The 12,778-nt window shown below is 38.2% G+C and overlaps 1 protein-coding gene across 13 annotated transcripts in view; it reads right to left on the reverse strand.

Annotated features, from left to right (window-relative positions):
* NRCAM (neuronal cell adhesion molecule) overlaps positions 1–12,778 on the reverse strand; it is a 181,496-nt gene that overhangs the window by 87,506 nt on the left and 81,212 nt on the right. For 9 of the 13 annotated variants that reach the window (XR_009764462.1, XM_061639959.1, XM_061639953.1 and 6 more), the window contains exons 7-10: positions 10,681–10,851; positions 10,091–10,147; positions 7,191–7,302; positions 317–501 (exon numbers count right to left, since the gene is read on the reverse strand). Coding sequence is in view for 12 of the 13 variants with exons in the window: in XM_061639959.1 (XP_061495943.1) it covers positions 317–501; positions 7,191–7,302; positions 10,091–10,147; positions 10,681–10,851 (525 nt within the window). In the remaining variant the exon portion in view is untranslated. The remainder of the gene's footprint in view (positions 1–316; positions 502–7,190; positions 7,303–10,090; positions 10,148–10,680; positions 10,852–12,778) is intronic. The other 4 variants (XM_061639960.1, XM_061639962.1, XM_061639961.1 and 1 more) reach the window with 1 other exon arrangement.

Raw genomic sequence — 12,778 nt, forward strand, 5'->3', positions numbered from 1 at the left:
CTAGCAGATTCCAAAGTGTCTTCAGGATGTACAAGACTTTGTTCAGTATGCACAGAGGGCTTTACCACACTGTGTGGGGTCAATGACATTATTAGCCAGCATGAAGAATGAAGACTCTACACCTACAGAGCAAGCATTCCACACTACATTTCTCACCTGTATATTTGGATGAATTTGAGTGTAAAGTTCCAGTTTAAAAATTCATTTTATGCAAACCTTTTACACAGTACAACCCAAGTGATGCCACCCCTCTGAATTATAAATAATTATAGAATACAAGCCTTTTACATGCTTTGCAAGATAACATTAGTTTTACCTTCAACAGTGACTGTTATAACATGGTGAGCGGAACCCAAAAGATTTGATGCAATACATTTATATTTTCCAGAATCAGCTTCAGAAATGCCTATGATTTTGAGGGTTTTATGAAAATTTTCAAAGAACGTTCTGTTGGCAGGAAGCTCACCACCTTCTTTAATCCAGCGAATAAGTGGTGTTGGTCTGGTGAAACACAAACACACACAATATCTGTTAAGATTAAAGTAATTACAGCAAGACGCAAATTTAGGTGATCAGAAACTTAAAAAATAATAACTTCACTGAACATTAGCATAAATTCTTGGAAAAAAAGACAGAAGAAATTAAAATTAAAAAATATTAACTCTTATTCCCAATACGTAAGTGAGCACTTATTCTAGGTTTCAGTAATTATAAAATTTTAAGAAAAAATAATTGTAATTTATATTCCAAAATGTCAATTTATGTAAAAATCAGGCTGCAACTAAACACCCAAAGTGAAAAGGGGGGTAAAGCACACATATATTCAGATTAGATCTGTTTCCTCCCAGTATGTTTCTTTTCCTTTTAAAAATGCCTTGCCTCTTTCTCTAGATAGTAGGGGAGGCACTATATTTCAGTTAATGTACTTTGACTCCAAGTAAAGATCAAGATGGTAAATATTATTCACATTTTATGCTGCAAAAAATGTAAGTATGTTTTCAGTATTTAATTTTAAAATAGATAAGCTACCCCCATGTTGCCCCAACATTCCTACTTCTGAGTAGTTACTTTCAGGAAACCTGGGAACTACATAAGCTTTTCTCTGATCTGAGTGAACCTCTAGGTACTGCGATACTGAGTTCCAATTCCCCAAAGCTTTCATGTTGCAGAGAGGGCTACCAGAGGGATAGCAACCTGGATGGCAGCTGCAACTGCACCAGCACAGGAAATAGACCAGATCTCTGTTCAAAGATTACTATTTGCATACTTGTGCAATAATTTGGTCTTTAAGAGTAATCCTGCAGGTTCCCTTGCACAGGCCACGTGAATGCTTGCTTGCTTGAATTTGTTCCCATAGCAAGTTGTGACCAAAGTGGCTAACAACAAACATTCAGAAAAAGAAACCATTAGGGTAGAGGAGAAAAGTCAGTTTACAGAATAATGAATTCAAACAGGACAAAACCCAACAATTTAACCTTAAAATAAATTCAAAATTAGAAAAGAAATAATCCAGATTTAACTAGATTAAGTACAAAGAAAAAAGAAAGCTAATAGCCAATAGAGCAACAGGTGCTCATCTCCACACATCGACTGCTCCTTAAAATTGGATATTGATTTTACTGTATAGATCTTACTGGTGTTTAAGTGAAACAAACCTTTTCTTCTCTAATTTAATTATCTCAGTCATTTTGCACTTGTGTGTGTGCACAAAGGAGTCAATAAATGCCACCAGACATACTCCCATCCAGTAAGTGGTATTATAAATTATACTGCAGAGAATAAATATCACACAGAGTGGAATATAAGATTTTTTCATACTTACTTATAGGTGCTTTATTCACAAATGTGCTAAGGGTTAAATCAAGTTAAAACTTACTTCTAAGCAAATAAACTTAGGGATTTTTAGCCATAATGAATGCTTTCTCATTTACACAAGAGAAATTCTAGTAACTCAAGTAATCATAATGAATTCTCACATATTTTGTACTCAGGAAAAATTTTCAAATGCAAAATATATGTGATTAGCGCTATTTATGATGCCATTCTGCTTTTGTTTGCAAATACAAATGATCAACAACTAGAAAAGGATGGGCCCTACACATAAAATTTTGTTATATATGTTCATGTTGTATTTGGGATTTGGTTCCGCAGGATCAGCCCTTAGAGAGATTAATGTGCTAAATGCAAGAATGCTAAGGAAACATGCTAATTATACAGCCACAAGAGTGGCTGTATACTATAGTCAGCATGGGTTTTTCACATTCCACAATGTTAAATTGAAAATACCCCCATGCCATTCTGATGCTTCCTATAAGCTCATTTCAAAACAAAACTTTACAAAACTTATAGTCCTGAACTCAGAAACGCTTGCTTAACAACAATCTAATTTTTCATGGCGATACACAAAACAGAGAGAATCAAGAGTTCAAAGTATAAAAAGATATAGAGAGAAAACCAGACCCCTTTTGGACTTTTTTCTGTCAGAATTCTCATAATTTGTTGAAATTAATTAAAAATCAGCCATGTCCACAGAGTACCTGTAATTCTATTACTGACCCTGCCCCATACTCTGACCTTCATCCTCTGCAGTTTAAAAGTTAAAACAATGTCTGGGTGATTTTTAATTAATTTAAGATATTTAGCATTGAACTCAATGATAAGGTTGGGCATGCTCAGTAACAACCAACTGTCAGTGTTCTAAAAGCCAGTCTCACAGCTGCTGGGCTTGCCTAATCAGGTGGCCACACACACACACGACCTTTATTTCACTTGAGACAGCCATGGCTTCCCCGCAAAGAATCCTAGGAAGTGTAGTTTGTGAAGGGTGCTGAGAGGAGACTCCTATTCCATTGACAGAGCTCCAGTGGCCAGACTTGTTTAACAGTCAGCCGTTCTGACTGAAGCTCTGTGAGTGGAACAGGGCATCTCCTAGGAACTCTCAGCATCCTTCACTAACTACACTTCCCAGGATTCGCCATGACTGCACGGGAGTAAATCCCACTGAACTCAATAAGCATGCAAATGATCAGACCTGCCTTTCCCCTCCTTTCCCTCTCCTCTCCCTTTTTCATCCCTTCTTCCTTTCCTCCTCTCTTCCTTCCTCCTCCCCTTCCCTTCCCATGGTCAGTTTTATCTATCCTAAGCATGATTGCTTAGCATCCCACTGAACTCAATAAACATGCAAAGGATCAAACCTGCCCTCTGCCTCCCCCTCCTGCCTGCTCCCCTCCCCATCCTCCCCTCCCCATCCCCTGTGGTCAGTTTCACCTATCCTAAGCATGATTGCAGAGGAGTAAATCCCACTGAACTCAATAAGCATGCAAATGATCAAGCCATTCTCAGCAAACTTGCACAGGATCCCATTTCTTACCTCCCGGGTTAAAAAGCAGAGAAGTTCACCCATAGGCAAAAAAAACCTGTGGTTTAAGAATGTACCTAGAGTCCACAGATATTTCTGTCAAACTTTAAAAAGCAGAGCAATTGTGCAGCTATAGTGTATGCACCAGGGGAGCAAGAGACTTGACCTCCTCCCTGAGATATTGTACTGCCCTACAAATTTGTCAAAATGCAAACACAATTTGGGTTGGTCTTTCATAGTCCAATCCACTTCCTGTGTAGCTTTGAAGAATGTGGTAATGTGCCTTTGGTGGTAATGTGCATATGGTGAGTGGTGGCAACACCTGCAATCAGTCCAAATAACAGAAAGAAGAGATGTGCTGCGCTAATCTTGTTTTAGCAGAGAGGAAGCAACAATATTAAAACAATTGATATAGTTCAGATGGTTACTTTAAATATGTTTGTTTTACTTTGCAATTTTAGTGAAGTTTTCTGTGAATATGTGAAGTACAGCAACACTTTGCAACACTAAAAAAAAGCTCCAAAAACAATTCTGGAATAATGGCACTGACTATTCTGCAGAACAGTTTGCAGTGGACATGAGGAGTGTCTCAGTTTGCACGAGATAAAACAGTGGTAGGTGAAATATATTCTAGCAAAATTCTAGGTGTGCTCTATGTTTTTAATTGACCATACCCACCTTTTCTTAAGTGGAGTAGTTTAAGCATAGCAGACTGAAAACATGCATCTTGGGCAGGCCAACTTTGTTTTTTCCAACAGCTAGAGTCATTGCTTAAGTAGCAACATATTGTAATCAGTCTGATTTTACATCAAACTGCAGTTTCAGATTTAACTGCTAATGTGCCCAAAATAGAAATAGAACATAACCTCCAGTTTGAAACACTATCTTCACCATCATATGACACTGACCAAGAAAAAGTTTTTGAAATTAATAAAAATAATTTTGACACAGATTTCTAGGATGAATAATGAGAGAAATATAATTTTCTAGGTTAGATTCTCTGTAGAAACAGTAGTAACACAGCAAAGAAGCAAAGTAAGAACACCCACAAACATACAAAAATGTAATTCTCCATCTTTGGACGTAGCAGGTGTTGCCACCACTCACCATCTGCTCAGAGGCACATTACCAAATTCTTCCAAGCTACTCAGGAAGTGGATCGGACTATGAAAGACCAACCCAAATTGTGTTTGCATTTTGACAAATTTGTAGGGCAGTACAATATCTCAGACAGGAGGTCAGGTCTCCTGCTCCCCTGGTGCATTAACTATAGGTGCCCAATTGCTCTGCTTTTTAAAGCTTGATAGATAGATCTCTTGACTATAGGTACATTCGTATACTACAAGGTTTTTTGCCTATTAGTGACTATATTCTTCCTGTATTAGAGCATTTCACAAACCTATACAAACATAATCCAGCCTTGACCATTCAGCAGCTCTAAACCAAACAATTATGGTAGGGGAACCATGATACCCAAAGGAAGAGTTCATGTAAATAGTATCATTTCATCTGCATTCTTTGCTTTCTTAAGTTATCCATTATTAAATAAGTTTACTAGTTGAAATATGGGACTGCTCAAGTCAAATGTGCTGATACACACTTAAAATGTGCAGGACCGCCAATATGTGCACAATATTCACTGGCTTACAAAGGATTCTAAATTAAGATGTAGGAAAGGAGGTTGACTCCTTCTTTTGAAATAAAAGGGACCTGATCATGCACAAACAGAACTCTGTATCAAAAAGTTTCTTCATGTAAGGATTTCATCTTACATGGCTTGCAAACATAATCAGGTTATTTATGGGCCAACTCTGGGCATAATGGTCCAAATCTATAAGAATAGTTAGAGTTCAGGAGCAAGTAAGCTATAGGCTTGCAGGCTCCCTCCCCTTAGGCTTTAGGTTCCTATAGGCAGAAGGTAATTATTAAATTTTGGAAATACTGCCAAAAATAATCCATAGCTCTAAAAAAAAAAATTTTGTAACACAACTAACTCATTCTTGACAGATGGACAGTAGGGAGAAAATGTACAGATACAGTACACATACAATTTTATCATGAGCCCCATGGAAAACTCTTGGTAGAGCAGCTCCAATGTGAAGGAGGACTGGGATCCAGGGAAGGGTCCTAGTGGTTTGCCGGAGGGGCCTGATGAAGAAGGGTGGGATATGGGGGGGGTCCCCAGTACTTTGCATGTAGGGGGGCTGCAGAGTTGGGGGAATGGTGCAGGCTGTCTCAGACCTGGTAACTGTGGAGTATGGCACCCTCCCTGACCTGCCTCCGGAAAGCTTGCAGCCTCCTGACCCCCCTCCCCGCATACTAATGGAGATGTGTTGAGTGAGTAGCAGCAGAGAGTGGAGGCAAAGCTGCTGGACGAGCTGCCTCTGTACTGCTGGATGTGCAAGTGTGAGCAGATTGAGCCCATTATGCACCTGCATGCTGGTCCAGTTCTGATCCGAAAGACTGTTCCTGTGGAAGTAGAGTGCCTGCCCTGATACTACTTAAGAGGATTCTGGAGGGGTGTCCAATTCTGCTTGACTAACCATGCATAGAAATACTCGACTGGGATTCAGATGACTGTGTAACCTGTAGTTTGCTTGATGAACCATGTTTGCTTTAAGTTCTTCAATAAAAGAAACAAAAAGTCGAGGGTTCCTGTGTCTGACACTTTGAGGGTTAGCCAGGACAAATTTTTAAAGCCTCTTTTAAAGTCTGTCCTGCAGAAATAAATTCTTGCCCTAGAATCTACTTTGTGTTTCTGATTGAGAAGGAGAATAAAGTTGCTAACCCTTTCCAGAGCACAGCCTATATATGCTATAAAGTCACTACTGCCCTCCTGAAATAGCCCAGGAAAGCAATGGCAGAAAGAGTGAGTATTGCAAAGGAATACCAGTTATAAAAGCAAGCAGGGAGTCATAAAATTATTTCCTATCCTTGCCAAAATATTGTTTGCCAGGTGTTGAACTTCTGAATTGGAGGTCCTTCAGCCTACCACAGAGTCTCTGTGATGACACATTGTTGGGGAAGAGGAGGAATAAAAATCTTTATGCTACTTGAAAGCCTGCTTTATGAAGGTATATAAAGACAACTTGGGAAATTAGAAGGAAGAGATGTTCCCTTATATATTCTTTGGAAAATTTGGGGAAAGTATGTCCTCTATTGGTTGAATTGGCCCTGAGAAAGAGAAGGGGAGAAAGAGCAAGCATCTCGGCTATCTCCCTTTCCCTGTGGGTACACATTATTATTATTATTATTATTATTATTATTATTATTATTATTATTATTATTATTAATAATAATAATAATAATAATAATAATAATAATTAGACTTTTATACCGCCCGACTAGCTATAGCTCTCTGGGCGGTGAACACAAGATACAATAAAATCACACAATATAATACAGCAAAAACATATAAAAATAAGAATAATCTGAAATCAATTACAACATTTAAAAATTAAGTTAACTTAAATTAAAATGCCTCGGAAAAGAGGAAGGTTTTAACTTGGTGCCTAAAGGAAAGCAACGTCGGCACCAAGCGCACCTCCTCGGGGAGACTGTTCCACAGTTCGGGGGCCACCACTGAGAAGGCCCTACATCTTGTCACCACCCTCTGGGCTTCTCTATGAGTCGGAACCCAGAGGAGGGCCTTCGTAGTAGAGCGTAGTGTACGGGCCGGTTCGTATCGGGAGAGGCGTTCCAACAGGTATCGTGGTCCCGCGCCAGTATTAAACATAATAATACTTTACAAGTAATACAAGTGTAAAGTCAGAAATGAAATATCATGTTCATCGTTTCCACATTTATATCACATAATTAAATGACAACTCACAATCCTTCTGCTATGCACTCCAACAAAAGGGTGTTTCCTCTTAGCTCTGTTTTGTTACTTGTGCTTCCAGTAGGTAGTAGAAGAGTTGGGCGTCTTTCTGGAGATAACCTGGCTAAAAAAGAAAAAGAAAAATGTGTTTAGAAGTATTGATAATTCAAAGGTACTTTCAAGCCTAATGTAAAACTATTCCTGCTCATACACAGTAAATGCATGCAGTATCTAAAATTGATAATCAATACAGTATATTATTGCACACAGACAACCTGGGAGTTTTTACCTTTGTTTCTCTGCCTTATTTAACTACTTCCCAAAATCTGTCTTAAAATTTGGAAAAATCCTATAAGGGATTAGGGTTTCACTTAATACAGCAGAATCCTAACTTTTTAAAGAAATATGCCCACCAAAGAAATCAATCCTTTATCTTTTGATACTAAAGATATTTGACTGTGTAGCAGTAGTGTAGTGGCAAATTCAGAAGTGACAGGTCTCTTCATGATATTCATGCCTCTTCACACTCGCTTGCTTGACCTCCATAGTTATCTCCACACCCCTCAGTCTTTCCCACATGTGCCTTCTCATACAACAAAACGTCCCTAGGAGCCAATCAGCATGAAAGGGGAGTGTGTTAGCTACTGAGAAGAGTCTTCTCAGTGGCTGACTCACCCCCTTTCACTCTGATTAGCTCCGAACAGCAGAAAAGGACAAGAATGCATGTTAGAAGATTCTTCTCAGTGGGTAACACGCTCCCTTTTCATGTTGATTAGCTTGTAGGATGCTAGAGACACAAGGATCCAGCTGGGACCCTGCTCCCAAAAAAGTAAGGGGACTAAGACCCCCTGGGACCCTGGATGACTACATTCCTGCTGGGTAGCATATTTCTCCATAGGAACTTCATTGTTGGTAAAGCAAATGCATTCTTGAAATAAACAAACAACCTGTAAATAGTAGATGCTATGAAGAGATACTGTAAATGATAAAAGTTTTTCACTTTAGATGATAAACTTAATTGTTTTCTGTTGGCTTAGAAGCATATCTTGAGAATTATATCCTTTTTATTTCACTTTCTGTTTGAAATTCTACTTGGAAATTAGTTCATATACTTCCATGCAGATATGCAATATCCCACTCACATCAAATGGGACTGCAAATATGCAACCAAGGGTGGAATCAGGATGTATCTTCATTAGAAATTTATAATAGATTTATACAACTTTAACTGCTACAGCTTTCCCCAAAGGACCCTGGTAGAATTGTAGTCTAGTGCAGTGTTGGGAATCCTCTTAAGAGATCCCCAGCATCCCTTTCCTCCCCCCCCCACGCCTCTCACATACCTACCTACATTACAGAATTAAGATTCCTACTATTCCCTGGGAATAGGAAATGACTGTGAACCAGTTTAAGTTTGTAGACAGGTCAAGGGAGAGAGAGCAAGATCATATTATAAAGTTAACAACCTGTTAACTTTAAACTTACAACTTTCAATCCAGATCACCAAATTCTCCCACATACACAGAGTGTTCCCTATTTTCTTCAGTGGAACTCTGTGTGCTTAAAGGGGTGCATACACTGAGCTGTCCACACTTCTAAGGTGAATGGGTAAATCCTCCAGTGCACAAGGAGCCATTTTTGTCTCTATTTGCCTTCACAAAAGTTGCAAAAAGGACATTAACACAAATCTTCTAATTAAACCTCATTTTATGAAGAATGAAAGACAAGTCAGTCTATCAGTCAGTTGCCTGTCACTACTGGCACTGGCAGACAGCAATTACCTCTTTCTGGGGACCAGACCAGAAGGCTCATAAATGTAGTACAATGTGACTGATCTGCCATGTTGCTCTTTATCTCTGTTAGACTTAATTGTCCTTTAAGCGTATCATTGTCGACATGCAGTTCTTTCACCATCCCCTTTCCTTGCACTCCACAGAAATGGATGCAATGGGATTAGATCCTCCGCTTACCATGGATGTGAGAACCTCCCAGATCCAACCCAAGCAGAAGCATGTCATTGCCTAGTTCCATAAGAAGACAGCAGATGTGGGTGCTTATTTTGCCAGTGATTGTCTTAGTTTGGACACAGCAGCAAATGATTTGCTCTCAGCTCCCTACTAAGGTGGGTGGGGAACGTATGGTGCATAAAGGAGCAAAGGGCGGCTGCTATTTGTCTTGAATCTGAGCAATGGTGGGAGATGGTAAAAGAGTTTAAGTGACAGTAAGAAGGGAAAGGCATCAGCCACCAGAATTATATATTATATCAGCTGACCAAGTCCCTGTAATGTATGTTTTTTACACTTTGGAAAGTTTGTGAGAAGTGGCTGGGATATACATTACAGAGAAATTCAATAATGTGGTCAAATACATAGCCATAAAACTAAGTTGATAGTGTTATAAAGATTTCTACCTCTGCGAAGGACTGAAAAGAAAACAACAAATGTATATTAGAGCATGGATACTTTAAACATGTATTTTTATGTTAGACATGTTTTCTTTCTAACACAAATGTATTAAGTGGTTAGCACTTAAACTGCATATTCGGTGAGATATTAAGCAGGACGAGCAGCTGTTAATTGTTTATAGCTTTTTCCTTAGTATACAGTGTGTACTATTGACTTGTCTAAATGATAATGAATTATCAGTTAATGTAGGAGTACATGAACATTAAGAAGCCTGCTACATTGATTCATTTACCAAAAGAAAAAACATGTTTTACATGCAAATGTTGTTCCATTATTTCCAAATGATTTATAATCAACTGGAGTGTTCATCTTGTACAATATACTGATATGGTCACCGGTACATATGTTAGAATTGTAAGGGCAATAAAGTTAAGCAGCCATGGAGTGGTTAGTTAACTAAATTCTACAATGAAAGGAGTAATGCAGGAGTGGATCTCTAAAACTCACCACCATAAAAATCAGAGTCACTCATATTAGCAGTTATAGTTTCATTCAATGAATCCACTGAAATAAATAGAATATCATGAAGAATGCAACCAGGAAGCAGTAAATCTGGGCTTTAGAAGTTTGATGTTGATCAATTCAAACAGAAAAGAACATTTTATTACATTAACCTATTGAATGTCAGATTGCAATATCCAGGTCAACAATAATTTTTGCTTTTGTATAAGATTGTCAGTAGATATTTGATACTTGTCACATAGTGAGCAACATACAGAAGATCCTGTCACCAGGCTGTGTTCAAACTAAAGATGTAGTCCGGCATATAGGTTGCTTAAACCTTACTGACCTCAATGCAATTTAAGCATCCTAAATATTTAACAGTACATGTTCTTCTTGCAGTATATAATTTTACAATGCTCTAGTAAAAGTATACTGGAAATTATTTTTACTGTTTTGAAGATGTATTTATTTAAGTCACATGTCCTAAGAAAGATGCAGTCCAATAAAAAATACTTTGTTACACAATTATTATGTTACATATAATTATGTTGAATGTAAGGTAGCCAAAAATAATTTACAAAATTTACACCTACCTGGTTCAACTTTTAAAGAAATGGGTTGCTTCTGTTGTATAGTTTGAGTGTGGTTAAATCTTGCATAACATATATAATCCTCACGGCTATCTTCTGGTTTTACATTAGAAAAATAAAGGTCTCCATTTAGACTCTGGGAAACTCTACTATTTTGAGGCAGCTTTTGAAAAGCTGGGGGTGGGGGAGAAAAAAATAATGCCATTTAACATTAATGGGCTTGTTTAAGTATGTGAACTGGCCATTTTATTTCTTCAAGAATTTAACTTTTTTCATTTTAAATAACATTTTAAAGCATATCCAAATAAATATTAGAAAGCCAACACACAATTAAAACACAACAAATAAAAATATCAACTCAAATAAAATGAGCAAAATATTAAACGCAGCAACCAGCAGTAAATATAGTCAAAACCCAACAAAACAGCAGATAAACAGCCTGTATAAAAACAGTCATCTGGTAAAACGAAAATTACTTTTCATTAAATCTTAGACAAATAAAAAGATCTTAATCTGATCCCTAAAACATAACAATCAAACCTATCTGGGGAGAGCAATTTTAAGTACCAGGGCCATAGCAAGCCTAAAAGTTTTTTTGGGGGGGGGATTAGGTGGGCAGATTTTTTTCTGTAATACATTTAATAATTTTTTGTTTAAAAAATTAGGAGACAAAATTAGGGGGGTGAGCCCCCACCTTCCCCTTGGCTAGGGGTCTGATAAGTGCCACCACTGAAAAGACCCTTTCTCCTATTGCCATCTGCCTCAGTGCCTTAAAGTTTCTAATGTTGGGACAGGTTCATATGGGAGTACCTGTCTTTCAAATACTTGGGTCCCAAATCATAGACAGCTTAAAATATTAAAACCAGCACATTGAATTATGTCCTGAAACAGTATCAGAAGCCACTGAAAGTGTTTTAAAACTGGTGAATATGTCCTCTGTGGGATAGCATGGAAGAAGAAAAAACACCAGCCAGTTTGCATATGTAATGAGCTCACCAATATAAGAAGTCCACTGTGGATATTAAGCCTCCAAATTTATTAATGAAACCAGATAAACCATACTGTGAAATGTGCCCAATGCCCATCACCAATGGGACTCCTGTTTAATGTGAAATTGCTTTCTCCAATGTTAAAAGTAGGTTTGTTGTGCTCCTTTCCCCCATTACACATCACATGACAATGAAACTGTGTTTATATTCTCAGCTATAGCTCATAAGACTGTTCAAAATATTTTTACTTATTATAGTATATTTCTATTCTATTTGCAAAGTTGACCTTTGTATCAGCCCAGCTCCACCCTTTCAGCATTTTATCACTTGGGCAACAGGTAGGACTTCGACAAAATAAAGGATGGTTATCAAAATGTGGATCATCTGGATGAGTTATTTACAATACTTGTAAATTTTTACTTGCTATACGTTCGAACTGGTGGTAAGAATGACATACAGTGACCAACAGTACTATGTCATAACTTGCAATGGAATAAATAGAACCATTGGTTCCCTACCTGAAAGGTAGTTCTGTGTTGCTGGACAGAAACTCATCAGCTTGGGTTACAGCTTCACCTTGCGGTCAAAGGCAGGAAAGATGAGTTGAGGGAAGTAGGTTGCTCCCAACATCCCTCAGTTCGTGTCCTCACCAAGCTCGAATGGTCAAAGGAAAAGTAATCATGCAAAAATGGAGCACAAGTTACCTACTTCCCATTACAAGAAAACTGGTATATAAACTAGTAATGTATAGAAGTTAATGGACAGGACAACTAGAAGTGTGGGGCTGATGAGTTTCTGTCTAGCAACACAGAACTGCCTTTCAGGTAGGGAACCAATGGTTCTCTCTTGTGTTGGTGGAGAAACTCATCAGCTTGGGACATTCCAAAGCTTCCCATGTAGGGAGCGAAGTAAGAAGAATGGGCTATCCATTAAGTTGGGAAGACCTACTGAAGGACTCTTCGACCAATAGCGGCCTCTGCCAATGCATAAATGTCCATTTTATAGTGTTGAGTAAGCATACTGGGAAAAGGCCAAGCTGCAGCCCTTGTAAAATGGGTTGTTATTTTGAATGAGATAGGAAATCTCTGAGTCTTGGAAGCAAGCACAATGCA

Source organism: Rhineura floridana, chromosome 8 (assembly GCF_030035675.1).
Source record: "Rhineura floridana isolate rRhiFlo1 chromosome 8, rRhiFlo1.hap2, whole genome shotgun sequence".
NCBI lineage: Eukaryota > Metazoa > Chordata > Lepidosauria > Squamata > Rhineuridae > Rhineura > Rhineura floridana.